Source organism: Symsagittifera roscoffensis, chromosome 1 (assembly GCF_963678635.1).
Source record: "Symsagittifera roscoffensis chromosome 1, txSymRosc1.1, whole genome shotgun sequence".
Lineage (NCBI taxonomy): Eukaryota > Metazoa > Xenacoelomorpha > Acoela > Convolutidae > Symsagittifera > Symsagittifera roscoffensis.
The window spans coordinates 74294763-74317787 of record NC_087062.1 but is presented as its reverse complement, the minus strand read 5'-3'; the positions used below and the strand labels follow the sequence as shown (position 1 = coordinate 74317787).

The 23025-nt window shown below is 38.8% G+C and overlaps 1 protein-coding gene across 1 annotated transcript; it reads left to right on the top strand.

The window, feature by feature from the left end:
- Window positions 1–3346: 3346 nt before the first annotated feature.
- On the top strand, window positions 3347–22778 carry LOC134848772 (uncharacterized). Its single transcript, XM_063866286.1, has 4 exons — window positions 3347–4017; window positions 10231–12331; window positions 16715–19882; window positions 20224–22778. Exons 2-4 carry the CDS (start codon window positions 10251–10253, stop codon window positions 22709–22711), a joined length of 7737 nt encoding a protein of 2578 aa, XP_063722356.1. The 5' UTR covers window positions 3347–4017; window positions 10231–10250; the 3' UTR covers window positions 22712–22778.
- Window positions 22779–23025: the final 247 nt, after the last annotated feature.

Here is a 23025-nt window from a genome sequence, read left to right as displayed (position 1 = left end):
TTCCTCCCTAACCAGTCCGACTCGTCCTCGTCCCCTCCATTGGTTAGTACCTCTTCTAACTCCTCGACATGTTCGTTCAAAATGACCAAATTTTCGGCACGAGTTACATGTTGCTCCTCTTGCAGGAGAGCTCGCGATGTGATCCAGGGTAAAATTTGGTGCGTCGCAATTGTAACAGCTACAATTATTTCAGCTTCCTCCACTACTACTGGATCCTTGGGTGTATCCTCCACGTCCCCCACGTCCTCGACCTCGAAAAAACCCTTGTCCCCTTCTTATGTTACTTACCGGTTCTTGTTTTATTGAAATTGCCGGAGCTGTTGAAGCTGGTTTTCCCGTATATGATTTGTATGCGCGCTCCCCGCGTTCGTATGATAATGCGATCCGGTAGACTTCTTCAGGTAATTTGGTTGATCGTGATAATTCTCGTTGGTAATCCGACTCCCGCATATTCATAATGAAAATGTCACGAACATTTTCGGCCGCATTTGCAAAATCACATCTACCTGCTAGAGCGCTTAGTTCCGCATGGAACTTTTCGAACGTTTCGTTCTCACGTTGTTTTCTTCCGTAGAAAAGACCCCGTTCATGGGTTACATTCCTCTCTCTTTGGAACACATTTTGCATCTCATCTAGAACCCGTGGGTACCGTTCCGTTTTAATGTTAACCGTCGGTTTTCGTGCTTTGAATATCCGTTGCGCCTCGTCTCCGATACAAAGATATAGATTAGACTTTAACTTCTTTTCCGACTCGAGACGGTTTTTCCCATTTACTTCTTCAGGCAACGCCGTGATAGCCGCCGCATTAAGAGTACTTGCAAAATAGAAATCATCGGGATCAATATCGTACTTTGCTATCATCCCCCAGTGAAATTTAATTATCCACTCCTCCCAATAGACTGGAGGTTCCGGTGTTCGTGCTTCCCAAAATGCTACTATGTTTAGTGGATTTTTCCCTCCTCCTTTTTTCTCTGCTGGCTGCGCCATGTTAAAGTCGTACGTTTGGAATATCGAAAGTTTGTGAATAAGTTGTATTTTTAGATCAACTGTTAGGCATCAAATCGAAATCTTACTGCACTGTTTTATTTCAGATCATATCGGACGTTGGAGATCACAAGGTCAACGGAGCAGGTCTCCAGACATAAAAGAAAACAATTGATGGCATTTACATAAACTTAAAACTGGTCCCTATCTCAAGACTCAGTACAAGACTAATTTTTCTACCATCACGACCGAGATAGGCTTTTTCCAGACTCAGTACAAGACTATTTTTTCGACCACGGCGACCGAGATACGCTATTTGGAGACTCAGTACAAGACTATTTTTTCGACCATCGCGACCGAGATACGGTATTTCCAGAATTTGTCTGCGACTTAAAACCCTGTCCAGACTATGAATTTTCGGTCACGGAATTTGATTTCCACGACCGACAAAGTCGAAAAATTAGTCGTGGACCTCGACCCGGGGTGCCAGACTTGAACAAGATCCAATTGAGCCAAAAAGAGACCGAGACCGTTTCTCGCATTTGTACTGTAACCAAATTGTGTGAAATCTTCACAGAATATAAGCGACTGCTGTTCACGGCAGGTAATCTAACTGGATCGCTGCGGTTGCAATTTAACTGAAAAAAATTAATAGCAGGCGAGTGGTTGACAGTAGCTGCTTTTATTTTCAGTGGTGTGTAATCAGAACAAAATTACCTTCAAGGAAACCAGGGGCGGATCTAGGTTTTTCTCGAGGGGGGGGGGGGCGGATTTTCAAAAAAATTTGTTCACGGCAGGTAATCTAACAGGATCGCTGCGGTTGCAATTTAACTGAAAAATTTAACGGCAGGTAATCTAACTGGATCGCTGCGGTTGCAATTTACCTGATTTTCAAAAAAATTTGTTCACGGCAGGTAATCTAACTGGATCGCTGCGGTTGCAATTTAACTGAAAAAAATTAATAGCAGGCGAGTGGTTGACAGTAGCTGCTTTTATTTTCAGTGGTGTGTAATCAGAACAAAATTACCTTCAAGGAAACCAGGGGCGGATCTAGGTTTTTCTCGAGGGGGGGGCGGATTTTCAAAAAAATTTGGAAAATTTTGTCAACCTTTTATTTTTTTTTAGGTCGACCAAATTGTTTTTTTTCTCGAGCTCTCCCAAAGCACTGTTTTGTCCCTATTTTGGCCAAATTTTCTGCGTTGCAGGCAAAAGTTTGAAAAAATAGGCCAAAAAAGGCGTTTTTAGGCACAGGCACTTTTTGGAAAATTTTGACCGAAAAATTGCGTTTTTTCGGCGCGCGCTCCCCCCTCAAAATTAGTATATATTGGCGCCCAAGGCGCCTTTAGACAAATTTTAAGATTGGTCGGCCTAAATTGGATTTCTTAAAAGTACCAAAGGGTCGGCAGGGGGTCGAATCCCTGAGGGGAAAGGGCGTCCGCCCCCCCCCCCCCCCCTAAATCCGCCCCTGAAGGAAACATTTTATTTAAAATCAACAAAATATTTCACCAAAATTTCCGTTTCAAGAAAAGACTATGTGTTTTGAGGTGCTTTCAAGTCATGACGAAAATAGTTCGAAATCAAATTTTTAGGTCCCTCGAAAATTTATTGACTGATTTTAGCTGTAATTTTTCCCCAAATCAAGGATTATTGCCGTACACGTTATTTGTACCAAACTGAGAAACTTTTTTAATATTTTGATGAATGCAGGAAAATACAATTTCACGAATCGTCTATCCTTCGCAATCGCAAATGAAATTACGGATATGAAAAAGCGCTCAAGAATATTCGGCTGCCCACAGTTCGTTATTGAGTTTATAGCAGCCGTTTCTTCTTGGTTTCAGTTTTTGGAAATTTCAGTTGACAGTTTTTTCTCAATATGTTGTCTATGAAACAAAATGGGACATTGTATTAGTTGCACTTTTTTGTGTTGAGTTCAAACATTTGCTGAAAAAACGTTTGTTCATTTGCAACTGCTATCGCTGTGTAATTTGATTTTACGGCAGTCTGAGTGGAGAATACTCGAAGTGCAGACCGGCTTAAGAGCAGAAAAAATATTGATTTAGTGTAAGATAACCTATAAAAAACAAATTCGGGTGGCTAATGAGATGACTGCATAGACTTATTAGACTATTATATACTATTTCAAACAAGTTGTTTTTTCGAGTTAGTTTTTCCGAATTTAAATAATGTTCATGGCAAAAGTTGAAGAGGACAATCTGAAACCAAAAATTCGGCTTTCCAAGCTGTCTGCTCATTTGTTATCTATTGATAACCATTTTATTACCATTTGCTGCAAAGAGCGCGTTGTGAATACTGGTGTTGAATATAATTTGTGTACTGCTGCAGTTTGGTTGGTGTTATTTTTCGTCAGACCATTTCTCAGAAATAAGAAAAGCGTCAAACGTTGAGCTAGCTGCACATTATTCTACAGCTTGTTCGTTCTTTCTAACTAAACTCTCAAGCAAAGCACACTTTTTTGATGCTATTATACATACTAAACTTAAAAAAAAAACACTAAAAAAGCTTCCAAAAAGTGCGTAAAGATTACATTAACTGAAAATTTGTTTTGATACATTTTCCTCCAGCTCCGGAGCTGAATGTTTTTGCAACAAAGTGTGTTTGTATTTAAGGAAACGTTGGAACTGCATAGTTGAAACAAAACTTTCTGGTGAAAAGTTTGTTCGGCAAACCGAAGGGTCAAAAAGCTGCATCCTTTGTTGCCTGACTAACTATAGCGCACAAATATTCAAATATTGCAAATCCAACTAAATATTAAATAAGCGGTTTCCTGTCGCAGTTTTAGTTTGAGTTGCATTTATAGTTGCAATTTCAATTTAATTTTCATATTACCAGATTTTCTTATTCAACTCCAATTTAACTCCAAGTTAATTTTCTTGTTACGAGACAAGACAATTGAATACCATTTCGCTGTTTGATTAGTTTTGGTTTCAGTTGTTAGTTCCACAAAACAGTTTGTTGGCTTTTATGATTAAATTTACTTTGTCTGGCCTGCAGAACCTGCTTCACATAAACGTAGGTTTTAAATTAGCTTAACTGTAGAAATCGACACAAGACTTAAATTATTTTTGCTTACCGATGAGCCAAACTGAGATAGTTGGCGTAGTATACTACGTGCAAACTATCTCAGCTGGGCTCATCGGTAGGCAAAAACAACTTCCGCACTAATATGTATTACGCACTCAGCCCTAACCCAGACGATTTTATGTTTGTCATCCATCAGGAAACAGAGGAAAAAGTTAACCGCCAAACGCGCTAACAACATTTTTTTTATAACGAGGACAAGCATGAAATATATGCAGGAAAAGAAACCCGCATTCAATTTTAGGCGTAAGTAATCGATTATAACGGATTATTATGATGATTGTTTTGACAATTATAATTGATTATAATTACCAAAATTAGGTGTTTAAAGGATTGGTGCGTTCCCACGGAGCCGCATTCCCGGATAGCCGAAAAAACTAAATACCTCCCATTTTAATTAAATTAAACCAAAAAACTCTTGAGACGCATTTTGATTTGACAGAAAATGCCTCAAAATTTTGCAGCCTTGAGATTGGATTGGCTAAATTTTTTACTCACATTGAATTAATTAACAACAAAAGTCTGACTACAACAGGGATTCGACCCCCCTCACAAACCAAAGGGTCCCTCTTTGGTATGTTTTATCCATTTTCGGCCGACAAACCCTAAAATTTTTTAGTATATGCTAAGGGGAGCGCGCGCTGAAAAACGCAATTTTTTGGACAAAATTTTTCCAAAAAAAAACCCAAAAACGGCGTTTTGGCCTGTTTTTTTTAAAACATTTTTCCAGTTTTTTAACGCGTTTATTATTTTTTTGCCGGGGGGAGTGGGGTAAACGTGGGTAAGGGGAGGGGGTAATTGGGAGGAGGGGAAGGGAGTGGAAAGGAAGAAAGATGGGACTAAGTGTATGGTTGGGGGGTAGAGATAGGGGGTACCTCAAAATTTTTCGGCTATCCGGGTATTCGGCTCCGTGACACGCCACCAAAGGATTTATAATTGATATTTTCCAAGAGATTAAAATCGATTGTAATTGATTGCAGTTCATACAAAAAAGCCTTAAAATCAATTATAATCGATTATAGTCTCCTATTTTGCCAAAATTTTGTCGAACTAAAACAATATTCGAATTATGTCTTATGTGTTATTAGTTTTGTGTCAATAACAAAATCTCTAAAAGAGATCTCTTGCCACACTTTGATTCATCTGAACAAAAAATTTTATCACGAAACAAAAGTTTCATAAAGTTCCTTTCATATTATTTGAAAGTTTCCGAGGTAGGTGAAAACAAACCTTACCAATCAATCATATAGACAAATCAAATTGCTGTTTTGGTGCTTTAAAATACTTAAAATGTGCATCAATGAACAACTCTTATGGGGAACAGATGAAAACAAAACTTATAAACCGAATTGATTTGAAAATTTTTTTAAGAAAGTTTTCCTATTTATCACAGAAACCAACGTATATGTAGATTTCGGGGAATTCTTCTCTAGGTTCGTTCTCTCTTTCCTAACGACACCCCAAAGTCGTCCCTTGGGCAGTGAATTCAGTGGGGTGACCGAGATTCACTACTATCTACAATCCCGAAAGGGTTATTTTGGTGGCAACTATTCTGTATTGTATTATGTTGCTTGCCCCTCTGTGTATTGCTTTTCGGCTGTCTTGTCTCGTCTACTCGATACAATCGCAAGAATTTCCAATGATAAATTAATTTAAATGGTTATATGTCCAATTACAGAAGGCTCTGAGTGGCCAGGATAGAATCTAACAATCAAGTCAAAAGGAAAGGGTCCGCGATTTATCGGCCAAATTGCCTAATTGCAAGTAACTTCCAACTAACTCCACTAACACTAACTATTCTCTCTCTCTTGAGATTCTCTGATGATAACTAATTATCTACTGGTCTCTTACTCCGAGAACCAATCACGTGACTAACTAGCAATAATTGTTCTCTCTAACTAACGGAGAACCAACTGTACTCTCTCTCAGTATCAATTGCTCTCTTCTCTGACTCAGAACCAACTACTCTTGATAGTAGCTAACAACTGTTCTCTTCTCTGACTGAGAACCCACTACTCTTAATAGTTGCTAACAACTGTTCTCTTCTCTGACGAGAACGAACTACTCTTAATAGTAGCTAACAACTGTTCTGTTTCTTAAAAGCTCTCCGGTGCCCTCCAATTCCTTATCTTTCTTTACACTTAGTTTTAGTGAAGTCACGCCATTCGCTACCAGTACTGACATCCGCTTAAATCATCCGTCGGCGCATGTTTAAGACTATATCCCTCCCACTGTCAACTCTGCCACGTGCCAACTTCTGTTTCTTTTATCAATCTTTTCACGCTTATTAGATACCCGGTATGCGGTAGCTGTGACAATTTGACCAAGCAAACAAATGTCATACGATTCTAATCAATCAATTCCTGAACTATGTGAACTTCAGCTCTCGAGTTCAACTCAACCTCTAAACCATGCTATGTTTACCCAGTCTTAATCCCAAGGTCTTTATTTTAAATATCACGTTAACGTTCCGATCTCCTAAGGGCAGGGGGAGACCCTTTTCATGGGTAGCTTATTCATTCCAAGCATCTAAAATTTCTATCTGTACTCTATTCCAATCCCGACTTTCTAGCTATCAAAGGAACGTAGTTCGTCTAATAGGGGTCAAATCAAACCAGAAAGTCACCTCCGAGAAGGCAAGTAAATTCCCCGTCCGTTCATACAATTTAGGAGACTTAATTTTCATGCTACGGTTCTATTACTATCAATATCTTCTGGGACTACTTTTCTTTAGTTTAGTTGAATTGCTACTAATAGATCATTCGCCAAGCTAAATTGAACCCATTATTTACCAAGTCCACTTTGAATTAACTGTACTAACCCAATGTTGCAATATAAAACTAAATCTCTATCAGCTTCTGCTCTTGTTCCCAATATATAAGTTTTCCTCCCAACTTTTAGCAAGGTGACCCATTCTCATTTTCAGGGGTTAGGCTGGGGAATACGCCACTTTCCGGTGTTAATCTTGGGGTTTTCCATGCAATTTTGGGGTCAAAACGCCCAAAGGTCAACTTCAGGTCACCCAGGGGTCAACCGGGGTCAAAATTCCATAATTGGGTTCAGAATACCATGGGGGTCCTAACTACCAAGTTTCATTTATATCCCATTGATACTTCACAAGTTATCCCATTTCTAAGGTCCATTATCACTTTTTCCGGGAAAAGGCTATTAACACCGGAAGGAGTGGCCGGAGGGGTTTTAATCACTAGGGGTCTTTTTCGGGGATGAATTGTTGTATCTGATGCCGCCATAAAATTGTTATGCCCTCGCTCATTATTTCGTGTAAATTGCCTTTTTCCGTTCTAAGGGGTTGTTTTTCCAAGTGCTAATAGCTTCGGCCCAACCGCCGAATTTGGTTCAACTTATAATACAAGATGTATCTTGCCACTACCTATCATCCTTCCAAGTTTCAGCTCCCTGCATTCATTGGAGGCCGAGAAACGACTTCCGGAAGTTAGGGGTGGGTTTTTTTACTTACGGGGTCTGGGGTTCCAAACTTAAACTTATCTCATTTAGGCCTACAATATACTAGAATTTGAGTCTATTCCAACCGCTAGTTACCGAGTTCTGATAGGGCCATTTACACTTCCGGGGACCGTTATCACTTGCCCCCCAAGGGTCTGAGGGGTCCCAATTTTTTATGCCCGGGTCCCTCCTCTGAATTTCATAACATTAGCTTCCTTAGTTCCGATTTTGGGGGGGGGGGTTCGCCAATTTTGTCAAATTTTGTTTTCTGGAATAGGAGGGACGATATCTTCGAAGATTGAACTATTTCGAACTTTACCCTTTGTTTGCTGTACTACTTAACTTAATGACGAATCAATCTTAAGCTCAGGTTACTATAGCATGTAAGACAGTAGAATCACCAATTCTACAGTATACAAAAAGCATAAAATATAAGCAATTTAGATACAACTTCGAAGACAAATTGGGCAAACAAAAGGGATTATAATCAATCATAATCGATTATAATGGTTTTTGTGCAAAACTCATGAATTAGAAATTGGAATGAAAATAATGGATTATAATCCATTAAAATTGATCATGATTGTATCGAAAAATAGGCGGATAAATAATCGATTAAAGTGTATCATAATTGATTGTATTCTGATTTCAAAAAGAGAGATTTTAATCGACTATAATTGGTTACAATTGTATCGAAAAATATACGGATAAGTAATCGATTATAATAGATTAAAATGTATTATAATTTATTATAATTTGATTTCAAAAAGAAAGGTTATTATTTGATCAAAATCAAAGGTTTCTCAATTTTTCGTGCGTAAAATTGATACAGATCAGCAATTACTGAATATAACAAAAAGCCTAATCGATCAAACAAAAGAGCTATCAAAAATAGCAGTAAAAGCAATTCAGAAAACGATAGATTGAAACTGATCTACAAAAAATTGTGTGGTCTGAATGAAAGGTCGAAAAAAATAGATATGAATTTGTTACCTGTTGTTATTGCTAATTTTGTATATGATGAGCGTATTGCCGAAAATGAGTAAAAGCGACGCTTTACTGTTTTTTTAACATAGGATCCTTGAAATGTCACCAGCATGAACTACAGTCTGACTTAAACATCATAATTTTATCTCAATGAAAGCAATGTTATCAAAACATGACTTTGCTTTAACGATAATCGTGGTCATTTAAACTGAGAGAAATGTAGAGCACCACTATTACAAAAGGTAAATAAAAAGCGGTAATATTGAAATTTATGTTGAATCAGCCTTGAATTATTACTTAAAAGGTTATCGGGATAGTCGACTTCGAAGTTACTGGCATCCATACTCACTCCTAAATGAAAAAAAATTACGACTTTTTTAAGAAGAGAATTTCGAACCCTTTTTATAGAAACATAAAGGCATCCTGATCAGTGATTCTTTTTTTGGTCTAAGTATTTTGGTAAGCAGTCAACTGTTGAACACAAACAAATGAGATGTTTGTAAATTAGTTGATACCAGATCGGCTCACTACTTGCAAAACAACACCATCAAAAACTTAATTCAACAAAGTTACATCTAAATGCGAAACTTCCGTTTATGCTGACAAACCTTTTTCTCTGACCAATATGCTCTTTAAGTTTGGACTTAAACATCAAACTTGTAAATTGGTCAGTAGTATGCACATAGTACACTGTGATGGGGGTGTTGTCATCCATGGATGACCATCAGGTATGGATCGTAATTGTCACAATGTATTATCTAACATAATATTCCCCATGTAATATTTTTAACTGTCACCATATTCTAGTTTTTTCAACTTATAGTCCCCATGTAATCTGAAATGGTCTCTATTTGCAATTGCCACCAAGTAATTTATGAATTTAACTAAAAATCTGCAGTTTGGCTTAAAATGAATTGCGCTATCTGCGCTATTTCAACCTTTCCTTTCTTGCTGACAGAAATTTTGGACAAAAAAACTAAGTAGTACGCAATAATCTATAAAATAAAATATATATGAAATTAACATATATTAAGTAAAAAATAATTAATAAGAACACAGAAGAGAAGTTATCTTAAAAAACCGTTTGAACGTTTGAACACGGGTTGACCATACCACAAAAATCTCCCCTATCTTAGAAATTAATTGTATCGTTTATAAATATATATTCATTAGCAAACAGCGGTGTTCGAGCCCTCGACCTTGTATGCTTCGATATATGCTTAACCATTCGACGCGAGCAATCAAATTATATTCAACAATTTAACTACTTATTACAGTAAGGTAAAATATATGATACAGGCACGTGTGCGCGTGTATTAAGCATTCGATGAAACAATAAGACCTTTAAAATCCCGGAAAAAGGCTGTGAAATACCAACTGAGCTTCGCTTTTTTGATGAACAAAAATAATAGTAACAAGAAGATTACCACAAAAATTTGTAGTTTTTCAAATTTTCCTCAAAAATGTTAACCCAAATTAAGCTAATCGAGTTTCTAATTAACTCTGGGTAAATTTCAAAAACGGACTTCTAGTTTTTCTAACTCGATGTCTCTGCTAGGAACATTTTTCCAATAGTTCTTCAGAAATTAGATTTTCGGCGCATTTTAGCCACTAACACCAACTTCACGTGTTTCAGTTTTTCCGTGAGCAACAACTGTCATCAAATTAGAGTTTAACTTTGGCAACATTTAGGGTGAAAATAGTTCCAACTGATGCCGTATCGCGGACGGGACAATAGTAGCGCCCGGTCTGCAGTCAGTGCGGCAGATGATGTCCCCTATCGACCCCCATCCCAAGCTCAGAGCTCTACTGGTGCAGTAGGAGGTGATTTTTTCGATGACTTTGGTCAATCACGGCATATCGCGAGAGGTAGAAGAAATCCACAAAGAAATAGCACCAACTACGGTGGCTATACAAGATCACAAAGCAGGTCAAATGTTAATCGTCGAGGTTTTATTCCACAGCCTTTTAACTCCATTAATCAAAATCAACGTGGCGGGAGGTTTGATGTTCTTCAACCAAACTCTGGAAGAGGCAAGTCAAAGAAAAAGTCTAGAGCAGCCAATAATTGCGGGAATCCTTTAGCACAGCCACAAGGAAGCTCCTACCAGCAACTAAATGCCAGCAATCGAGGCAAACCAAATAACCAAGGGAATCATGGGGAAATGGGATCGTCCAGTCGTGAAACTAATGGTAACCAGAATGTAGCCGGATCCACCTCGCGTGATCATAATACAGAAAACACCCCCAAACCACCTCAAACGTACTTTCCAGGACTAAACGGCGTAGTTTTTAAGCTCTACGAAACGTATGGATTCATACTCATTGACCAAAACGCGCCGAGCGAAGTTAAATCTCTGAGCACAGAAGGAAAATTATATTTCAAGCTGAATGCGTTTCGAAGCTCGACCAGCTCATTGCTATTGAATGAAAAAGCACACGTAGTCTTTGCGGTCAAAATTTTTTCACCCGAACACAGCCATGACAATCAACGGTATGAAGTTCAAAACGTGAACTTGAAACATTTCAGAACTGAAGATGAAATTTTCAACATCAGCGGTTGTTTTACAAGGGATGCAAGTTTGTCAGAAAGCTCGAATCTAAAAGATGGGAGTCAAAATGCAAAAGTTTCTCATATTATTTGCGAAGCAACTATTGTATCTTGGATCTCGTCAAAAGAAATTTGCTTTGTTAAACCTAAAATTCAGATGCCCTCAGTTTTCCGACCCGAAAATTTTTTTCTCCATTTCTCAAAATTACTGCATTTGAATCTAGACTTAATTCCAGGAGATACGCTTCAAGTATCAATTGACCCAGCTAAAGCTGTTAAAATGCAAATTGAACATGCTTCACTGCTCGAATTAGTCTTTGAAAGACATCGAAATTCTGATAGCGTCTTTCGTCTGGCAAAAAGCATCACTGAATTTTTGAAACAGTCGGATGAAAATGAAAAAACTCTGATCGAACAGTTTGCGAGCAATTTGCCTGTAAAGGCAGCACTGAAGTTGTTTTCAGCTAAATCGGCAAAGTTGAATCAGAAAGCAAAGCAAACTGTTCTCGAAGCTTCGTTGGGCCTAATGGAGTTTTGTCTGAAAAATTTTGGAAGCAACTACAATAAAGAGCTTATCGAAGTTCTAATGAATGAAGGCTTCTTCGACAAGAACAAGCCGTTTCATAATTTCCTAATGTCTGCAAAGACAGAAAATCAATCACCTAATCAGAAATTAGGGTGTTCTTCTTCGAGCGACGAGCATGGTTATATCGAAGTTTTAGACCTGGCCAACATATCGCAATTTCTGATCGAAATTGTCCTGATTTTCCCCAATTGTGGCAGGAAGATACATAAGCTTCTAGCTGCCAACCCTGAAGCATTTACGACTCAGTTCTACCTCGATTTCATTGAGGTCATTACCAAACCGTTCGCTGTTCGAGTTGAAGACATGACTTACAAAGAGGTGAAATTAGTCCCTTCGACAGAAGAGTTGAACCAGATTATGGTGGATGAGCGATCGTTTCTCAACATTACCCCTGTGGTCGTCAAGGGTGCCTATGATTCAGTCGAGTCTTATGTGGAGACATACTTTAACTTGTTGCGATATGACTGCTTCTTCAATTTACTTGTGGGAATCAAGAATTACCTCAAGGGTGATTTAGATCTCAGGGACATGAATGTAGCCACAGAAGGAGTTTTCTTCGCGCTCAGTTTCATACAAAACTCGATGACAAACGTGTTTGTGGTGACTGCAAAGCTACTAAGGCGCCAAATGTTTTCGAACAATCTACTTGACAGCAGGTACGTTTTTGAGATGTTCAATCTTTTCTCTAACCGAAAGAACGAAGCTCCTATCTTACTGTCCAGTAGTGATATGACCATGCATGTAACTGATTTTTCCAACATTCAAACTCATTTTAAGGAAAATGTTTTTGAGGGCGCTGTGAATGTTTCAAAAAACCAGATCTCAATAGCTGTAATCGAGTTTTGATGCTTAGTCAGGATTTTTGTTTCTAGGCATAAATTTTACTTTAAACTTATATACTTTACAAAAGATCCAGCGTTTTATTTTTAAAAAAATAATGGATCGTTCAACGGATCATCATTACTGTGTAGCCATCTCCTTAAATGTCCGCATAAACTTTTTCAAGAACTTGACCAAAATAGCAATTTTCAAACCCCAAAAATTTTACCAAAAACAGTTGCTGGTGATAAATTTTTTTGAATTAATTATTTTATACCCCATTGAACTTGAGAGTGAATAATTTTTAACCAAAAAAAATCATTTAGTTCATTATCTCCCGGACTAGCTATGAGCAATCTCATTGATCTGATTTCAGAATAGTTGTGCTCTTCAAATCAATTTCGACTATTTAACTAGCTTGAGAAAGTGCAGAGTTTTGAATGTCAGCTGATAGATATTAGTGCCTTGAGCTCTAAATTTAAAAAAAGTGCGATAGTTTGAAAAATTAACTTGCAAATTGAAATTTGGTCGAGTCGGGATAAGTAACTCTTAACATAATTCGTTATAATAATGCTTGAGCGGCTAATTCTTTCGGCTCAGAAATCATTCAAAATAGAATTGAGTTTTATTTTTGTTCCGACTTTCGAAGAAAGCGGAATATTTATGCTCAGTGTGGTTTTTTCATTCAGTCAATTTTCAGCAATCGAAATATTAGTTTATAACAAAAAAATTATACTCCATTGAAGATATCGACTCCCTGAATCAAATTTATAGTTTTCCAATGTTTTCTTTTATCAAAAACTTTTCGAGACCAAGTAAAAGGCAGGCGGAACATTCCGGGCTTTGCCCTGATATACGAGCAGTCTTGTTTATAATCAGTCTTGTTTAATAGCAGTCTTTTTTGATAATGTTAATAATGTAAGTTTTTTTCCTGTTTTTCGTTTAAAACCAACAAAATTAATTCATAGACGTTCAGCGCTTTGAAAAAATGGGCTTCTTCCCTGATGCGAGCGAAATTACATCATTTAGAACTTTTAATTAGATATGCACTTAAATGCAAAACTGTTACATTATAGTACTAGCCGGTGCAATGACTATTTACTTGTTTTAAATTGGGATAGTCTGAAAAAATTCTCACTTCAAATGACACTATACTGTCTTCAGATGCATGTTAGACTCGTGAAGGATTCCTACCAATCAGCACTTTATTTTTATTTTCTAACCCAACTGCAGATTTCAGGGATTGCTTCTCTAGGTCCGTTCTCACTCTTTAGCTTAACGGCACCGCAAAGTGGTCCCTTTGGTAGTGAATTCAGCGGGGCGGCCGAGATTCACTACTATCCACAATCCCGAAAGGGTTAAGTTGGTGGCAACTACTCCGTACTGTCTTCTGTTACTTGCCCCTTTCTATGCTTCTCTTGCGGCTGTCTCGTTCACTCTCGCCGATCACACGAATTTTCAGTAATAATTAAATTCAGATAAATATTGCTCCAAATACAGAAGGGTCTAGGCGGCCAAAGTATAATCTAGTAATCTAATCAAAGGGTCCGCGATCAATCGATACAATTGCCTTATTGCAATTCGAGTTCCAAATAACTTAGCCAACACTTCTCTCTTTTCTAGACAATCCTAATTATTGAATTACCCAGAGTAATTCTACTTAATCACTCAGTCCGACCTCACAATTCCTGATTCTCTAACTAACTGGGAACCAACTGTTCGCTCTCACAGCACAATTGTTCTTCTCTAGCTAACGAGAACCGACTACTCTTTCTAGTAATTCACAGTGTTCTGCCTAAGGGTAGGCTGCTTGTTATTCTCTATAATATTTGTCTATCTGAGTTTTAGTTATAGTTACAGTTATGTCGTTCCTACAAGTCCTGACATTTACTTTGGTACCCATTTCGCAAGGTCTTGGCTGAATTCTTCCCCTGACGTCACTAGTCTTAAATTCCAAGTTCATTAAAGGCGTCTCTAACTAATTTGTGCAAATATCAAGTCCAATTTCACCTCCAAACCGAATTATGTTTATTTAACCAATCTTCCCAAGGTTTTTATTTAATTATCCCATTAACGTTCCAACCTCCCAGGGGTAAGGGAAGACCCTTTTTATGGGTCGCTAATTCATCCTAATTATCTAAAATTCCGATCTATACTATATTCTAATCCCGACCTCTAGCTATCAGGGGAACGTAATTCGCTTATTAGGGGTCGAATTGTGCCAAAAAGCAACCTCCGGGGAGCTAAGTAAATATCCCGTTCATTCATGTTATTAAGGAGTCCTACTTCCCATGCTATACCTCCGTTACTGTCAATTCCCTCTGGGACTACTTTTCTTTTACCCTTATTGCTACTCTATTAATAGCGCATTCGCCAAGCTAGATTGAACCCGATGTTTGCCAAGTTCACTTCAATTGATTCCACTAATTCAATCATACAATGTAAAAGTATATCTTTTTCGGCTTCTCAATTATTCCCCAATAGGTAAGTTCCCTCCCAAATATTAGTAAGGTGACCGATTCTCATTCCCAAGGGTTGGGGTCGAATGAATACGCCTCTTTCCGGTGTTAATCCCGAGGTTTTCCATACAAATTTGGTCCTAAACGCCTAAAGGTCCATTTGAGGTCACCCCGGGGTCAATCTTCCACATTCAGGTATAGAATCCAATAGGGGTCCTACCTACCAAGTTTCATCCATATCCCCGTTAATACTTCCCAAGTTATCCCATTTCTAAGGTCCATTATCACTTTTCCCGGGGAAAGGCTATTAGCACCGGAAGGAGTCGCCGGAGGGGTTTTACTTATAAGGGGTCTTTTTTCGGGGATGAAAAGTAGTATCTGATGCCGCGATAAAATAGATATGCCCTCGCTCATTATTTTGCGTAAACTGCCTACTTCCGGTTTAAGGGGTGGTTTCCCAAAGTGCTAATAACTTCCGGTTCAGCAGCTGGATTTGGTTCAAACTATAACACAAGATGTACTTCGTGGCTACCTATGCTATCCCAAAGTTTTAGCTTCTTGCGTTCAGTGGGGTCCGAGAACCGACTCCCGGAAGTCGGGGTGAGGTCTATTTGCATAGGGCACAGCACCGGAAGTAGGGGTCCAGGGGGTCTGAGTTTCTAAACTTAAGCTTCCCTCAACTAGGTCTATAACATACTATATGTTTACATACTTTTGGTTCCATTCCAACCGCTAGTTACCGAGTTCTGGTAGGGCCATTTGCACTTCCGGGAACCGTTATCACTTGGGCCCGGGGGTCCGAGGGTTATGGATTTTTGCATGCCCGGGTCAAATCATCTCTAGTATTCGTCCTATGAGTTTCATAAACCTAGCCACTGTAGTTCCCATTTGGGGGGGGGGGTCCGCCGATTTTACTTCACCTGAGTTTTCTGCCATAAGAGGGACTATATCTTTGAAGATTCAAACTTATTTTGGGTATGACTATTTGTTTACTTTTCTACTTATCGAATTGATTTATCAATACCGAGTTACGTAGTATTCATTAACCTTCACTACACTGCATGCATTTCTCAAGGTAAACTCCCAGACGAAATATGAGTTTGTCGAAAAGTGTTAGGATCACCGATCCTACACCAACCAACTAGTCTTGCTGTTGGTGATATGATTTTCTGTCAATTATATCTGAAACATCAGCGAACAACTAGATCAAATTATTATAAGTGTAATAAATGATTAAATTCTTGAAAGCTATACGCCCTCATCATACGTTCAAAGCTGAAAGTCAAGATATTTGTCCAAAATGACACACAAGAGTAAGACCTGAACATATTCTTAGATGAAAATGAAATCTTCTAGATCAGATTGCTACTTGTTTCTTTCGTTGTGCTCATTGCTAATGCTCGTGGTGATTTTTTCTGTACGCCGTATTAGTCCGCCAAAATTATGTTTTTGACGGCTTCTGAAAATCATATTTAAGTACTCGATAAAAAGAGCGTCAACTCCTAAAAAATAGCACTTTTAATTAGTTTTTGTAAAGTTATGGGCATTTGCAACCAAGTATAATGCAATTTGGCTCATGGAAAAACTATCTAAATTTTTTAATAAAAATTTTTCAGCAAGTAAAAACTTGTTAAAACCACTGGTAACGTTTTAAAATTGATTCTTTGAAAGAATGTGAAAAGGAAGGTTTGACTTATTCTGCGAAACTAGTCTCTAACATAGTGAAGCAAAAAGTTGACAGGAATGATTTGTATTTCACAGAGCCTTCATGTTTGGCAACCTTGTAGCAATATCAAGTACGGGTCTCTTCAATGACATCATTTGGGCGACAGTGTACCATCGAAATGACACTCTGAATAATGGCTATGTCACTGTTTTCCTTGAATACGCGAGTGAAGTCAATGAAAAGTCCTTCATTGACGCCCTGGAACTCCTAATCCGCAGTTCTGGATCATGTGTCATTGCAGAGTCGCCCACTTACTATCACTCGTACAAACCAGTTCTGAAATCGATTCAGAGTCTAAATGCGAGCAACTTGCCATTCACAGAAGAATTGGTGAATGGAGTGAAACCCATATCCGAAGCGCCACATTTGGACATGAAGTTCACTCGAGGATTGCTGTTCAAATGCGAATGCGATAAAAAAATTGTTCCCTCGTACAGATCTGTGGCACTTGATTGCAAACATAACAGACCAATAAAGGTTGATGAGTATGTGGACTTTGATACAGAAGATGACGACGAAAAGAGTGTTCTAGACCCAAGCCAAACGATAGCGATAAAAAGTCTTCTGAGCAACAGAATTGGAATTGTCCAGGGACCCCCAGGAACAGGAAAGACGTACCTGGGCGTCCAGTTGACCAATGTTCTCCTAAATCTCAAAAATTTCAGAGACGAACCAGCAATTCAGGGTCCAATTCTGATCTTGACATATAAAAATCATGCCTTAGATGAGTTTTCCAAGCATATTTTGGAAAACTGGAGCGTTTTTCGTGAGCATGGATCCTTTATCAGAGTGGGGGGTCGATCCAAAGACGCAGAAATGCAGAACTACTCAATCAATAAATTTATCAACCGAAGCGGAAACATTGAACACGGCTTGAGAAAAAAACGTGATGAACTTACCCATGAGTTACAAGAAGCTATTCAACAGTTTTGTGGTAAATGCATGCAGTTAGATCACCAAGTTGCTCTCAAACACTTCGACAATGTTCAAATCGAAAATCTATTGAAAAAGTTTTCGGACATAGATGCTGGGTTTAGGAAAGAGCTGGAGGCAATGATAAAGCAACACAATGGGCTCGAAAACATTGGAGCAATTCTGTTTTCGTTGTTGTCGGAGGACAGATTTTACCAACCTGGAATTGAAAATCTAGAGAATCTGTTCAATTTGGCGTTCGAGGCTTGGCTTCCTTGTGACGATATCACTAATCAAATCAAAGACCTTGAAAGCCAAAAGAAGTACGAAGCTATCAAAAAAGCAAAGTTGTATGAAAGACTCAATGAGTCACATACAAATCAAGCCGATGACGAGGAGCTGCAAGATGACCCGGTTGCGATTCAAAGACTGATCGAGGAACGGTACGAAGCCGCTGGGGTTTCAGTTGATCGAGGGAAAGAAATCCGTCTAACTCGTATATCGTGGAGCGTCGAAAACGCCGACAGTCCTTACGAAACAAGGAAGTACCCAAGATGTTTGCAAAGCTTGGGTCTTGTTTCCAAGATAATTGCTGCGAAAACAGACCTGGGCAATTTGAGATACATTTCAAATCCCTGGGACTTAAGTGAAACTGAGAGACTTCATTTCTTACAAGCAATGTTGTTAAGACAGAGCGAACTAGCATCCGAGAAGTTGAAAAGTCTGTTTAACGAGTACGAAAACTTAAGTGAACAAATTAGGAAGCTTGAAAAGTCACGTGAAGCGGAAGCGCTTAAGAATGCACGCGTAATTGCGATGACAATTACTGGCGCCGCTTTTCGGAACGATGTTTTGAATGCTGTTAAACCCTCAGTCATAATAGTTGAAGAAGCAGCAGAAATAAACGAGGCTCAATTGATTGCTCTTTTAGGCGAACATGTGCAAAATTTGATCTTGATCGGAGATCATAAACAACTCAGAACTCAAATAGAGTGCTTCACATTAGTGAAAAAGTTCAATTTTGATGTGAGTATGATGGAACGGTTGATCAATAACAACTTACCATTCGCGACTCTGGCGGCTCAAAACCGAATGAGAACTGACATTTCAAAGTATCTTCGCGATATCTACCCTGACTTACAGGATAACCCGCGCGTTCTTACGATCAAACCAGTGAACTGTATGGAAACTAACTGCTTCTTTTGGAACCATAACTGGCCAGAAACTTCCGGAAGAAGTCATTCGAACAAAACAGAGGCGAAGGCAGTGATTGATTTTGTTAAGTTTCTCCATAAATTCAACGGGTATCCTTTGAACTCAATAACAGTGTTGTCTGGATATCAAGGTCAAACCGCTGAGCTGCGCAAAATGGCCAGAAATGACCCAGAAATTTGCACATCACGCGAGTCTGAAAATCGGCTCGACATACAAACAATCGACATGTTCCAAGGTGACGAAAATGAAATAATAATAGTATCCTTAGTCCGGAACAATAACCAGAGAAATCCTGGATTTTTGGGAATTCTAAACCGACGTTGTGTTGCCCAAAGTAGATCCAAATCTGGGGTGTATTTCTTAGGAAACGCGCAAACATTATGTGGACGAGAAAAATCTGAGGCGTCGGCAGTGTGGAAGCCTTTCTTGGACCAACTCAGAAATGACGGATGTGTTGACGACAAAATAACTCTTAAGTGTCGCAACCATGAAAACATTAAAATTGAGCTTAGTGTCGGTGACCGTTTTCCAACTGCACCTTTCTGCTCAACTATTTGTGACGTTTTGATGCCTTGCGGAGAGCATCGCTGTGAGCTGAAATGTCAGCCTTATCATTCTGATCAAATTCACGAGACGTGCAAGAAGAGAGTTAATTTTATGCACCAATGTGGCAAGCACATGGGTGTAAAGATGTGCTACGAAGATGAGACATCCTTTCGCTGTCCAAATCCCTGCACGCATATCTATCATGAAAAAGATCCTAATTTAGGATCCCACCTATGCGAGGCTATTTGCGGATCCGTTCATTCCCACAATTATTGTCTGAAGCAAATCGATTTTCTCTGCCCAGATAACGGTCATCCACTGAGTCGAAAATGTTTCCAGGAGGAATCGCAAATTAAATGCAAAAAATCTGTCGAGTTTACGTACAGTTTCTGCAATGTGCACAAAGACAAAAAATTATGCTTTGAGAAAGCATCTGCCAAGGAATGTAGACACAAATGCTTGAAGAAAATGGAACCATGCGGACACAATTGTCCCGAAAGATGTGAACCTGATCACCATCATCATCGCGGGTTGGCCACATTTATTAAGATTAAACAGTTTCTAAGCCATGGATTAATGATTTCGCACGCATAGAATTTTGCATGAAAATTTTATAACTACCACATTTATTGATTTTGGAAAGGGTCACCAATATACCAGGTGCCAATCAACCCTTCAGTTTTTCTTAGATTGTCCTGGGAAGCTCAAAAAATTAGCAGAGTTCAAGTAATCAATTTGACAAAACTACAAATATACTGACAAAAATTTTAATCTAAGTTATCAGAATTTTTAAAAGAAAATTAGAAAACTATGTCTATATTTTCCTCGATGGTATTTTCGCTCATCAGAGGCCAATTCGGGACGGTTGCAGACTCGTCAAATGTAAGCATGAAGTTAAGTTCTCTTGCCCTGAATGTGGAAACACCTTGACTAGATTGTGCTACCTACAAGAACACGAGATCCAATGCGAAAAACAAGTCGAGTTCATTTATCCAAAGTGCGGAAGGCATAAGGGCTTAAAGCTGTGTTACCAAAAAACCGAAGATCAAATATGTCCGGAAACATGTGACCTCACGTTAGTTGATTGCCGACACATGTGTAAGCAGCCTTGCAGTCTGCCACATGGACATGACGCAAAGTCTTCGAAGTGCAAAGAGAACGTTGAGTTCAAACATTCTTGTGGACAGGCGCTGCTGAGAAAATGCTGTCAGGAGGAAAGCGACATAACGTGTAGTGGTCCTTGTAAGAGGCTTCTGAAATGCGGTCATAGCTGCTACAAAACATGCCAACCGGCTCATAGACACAAAACGGACCCAAGTCTTATTTGCAAACAGAAAGTAAAAGAGCCTTGTCCCAAATGCAGCAACCTTTTGATGAGAGAATGCCACCAAGCATTGAGTGACATAAAATGCAGTGCGACTTTGGACTTCAATTTCTCAAAATGCGGACACCCTTATCAGCGAAAATGTCACGAAAAAGAGGAAAGTTTTTCGTGTCGGGCTGAATGTAAAAGCTCCCAAACAAAATGTGAGCACGTTTGTGAAAAAGAGTGCGGTTCTGTTCATAAACACGATTCTTCTGATTGCCAAGCGACAGTTGAGTTTGTTCATACATGTGGGTCCAAACTTACTCGCAAGTGCAACCAAGCTGAGGAAGATATACCATGCCGCAACAACTGTCCTGAAAAGATGCCATGTGATCACAATTGTGTGAAAACATGCAGACCTAAGCATTCACATGATTACCCGTGTGCACATCAAGTCACTTTCGACTGCAACAAGTGCGGTGCAAACTTGCACAAAAAGTGTTTTGAAGACCAAAATAAAGTGAAATGCAATGGAAAAATGCAGCGACATTGTGAAAAATGTGGGGCTCACAGTACAGGTCCGTGCGTGAAAAGTGACAAAAGATTCTTTTGTCAGTTACCATGTGTGAAAAAACACAGCGAGTGCGGAAACACTTGTTCACAGAAATGCCACGAAGATTGTGCACACGTGAAGTGCAAACCGTGCGAAGAGGAAAAAAGAGAAAAGGAGAGGCAAGAACAGAAATTGAGAGAAGAGCGACAAAAGCAGGAAATTAATCAAAAACGAGATGAGCTCAAAAAATTCGCAAGCAGTATGCAATCAGCACGGCTGGCTAAAGTGTATAAATATTCGATTGACCCAAAAAACTCAGAAACCAGTGAAGAATATTTTACCATGAAGGATCAAGCCATCAAATACCTGACAGTAAAACCAGGATTATTGGTGAAAATTAAAAATGTCGTAAAAGTTCATAATGCTATGGCCCAAAAACGGTTGGTTGAAAACCAAATCAAGCTCATTGATCCTCGAAATAGACAGACAATGTGCTTTTTCACTGCTGCAAAACCTTCTGAGATTGAAAACTTTGTCAACACAGGGTTTCATTCAAAGTTCAATAAAACGAAAACGGGAAAATATTCAAAAACACCTCTTGGACGTGTGGAGTTTTCTACGTTGAGTCAAGAAGTTTACTCAAAAAACGAAGGATTCATTTTCACTGTGCTTATCTGTGACGTGCTTATTGGAAAATGTAGGGCTTACAAACCTGGACAAAACATCCCATTGGACGTCAAAGGTCTGGGAGCAGGTCAATTCGACTCAGCTTTTATTCCAAGCAACAATGGAATTTGTGAATATTTCATATATAACCCGTTTTACATTGCCATCAAAGGGTATGTTAGCTTCACTCTTGACCAAGACGTAAAATTGTTGGCATCGGATACGAGAGAAGAATGGCGAACCGGAAAGTTTCAAAAGATCGAATTGAAAGCCAGTCGCGAATTTGATATGAACGATTCCCGTGAAAAGTACTTTAGAATTGCCGAAGCTCATTTTCTGCGACTTGCTCGAAGAGATCAACGCGAAAAAACGATTGATTATGTTGATATGTATATCAACCCAGAACTAGAAACAAAGTATAATGCAAAGAAAGCTCAATTAGCTGAGGTTAGAGGTCAAAATATGTCCAAAGAAATCTTAGTGTTTCACGGAACTCCGATGACTGACCCAGAGCCAATTATGAAACAAAACTTCAGGTTGGACAAGATACAACGAACGGCACATGGATACGGAATCTATTTTTCAGAGTTTCCAGACGTCTCCATTGCATATGCAGGTGGTCGAGGAACACTAATCATGGCACGAATTCTAGGCGGAAAGCAAATTAAGGCCAATGAGTGTTCTGTTATGAAACACAACAGCAAAGAAATTTGTCGGCAGCATGACTCCCATTTGGTTGAACCAGATGGCAAAGAAAATTACTCCAAAATGGTGATTATTCAAGATGTCGATCAGATTCTTCCTCTGTTCAACATTCACTGGAAAATGTCTTAAAACTAATAAAATCTTCCCTGCTCCGTGACCATTAAATTTTCTCTCCTATTATTTAAATCTGTACATATATCACGTGACTCCCAGTTAGTATCTACCAGATGAATAACGCATGAAATAGAATTTTTATCTGAAGAATAATTTATGCAAAGCGGGGATCAATATAAAACTGATCAAATCCTGACTTGGGAATTTGAGTAGTTAAGTTGCTGCCATTGGAGAAAAAGCAGGCATTGAACTGACTAATTTAATTTGTCGCTACCACTAACTAATTTGTCACTACCAACCTTACCGCTACTTATTTTCTCTGAAGCTAT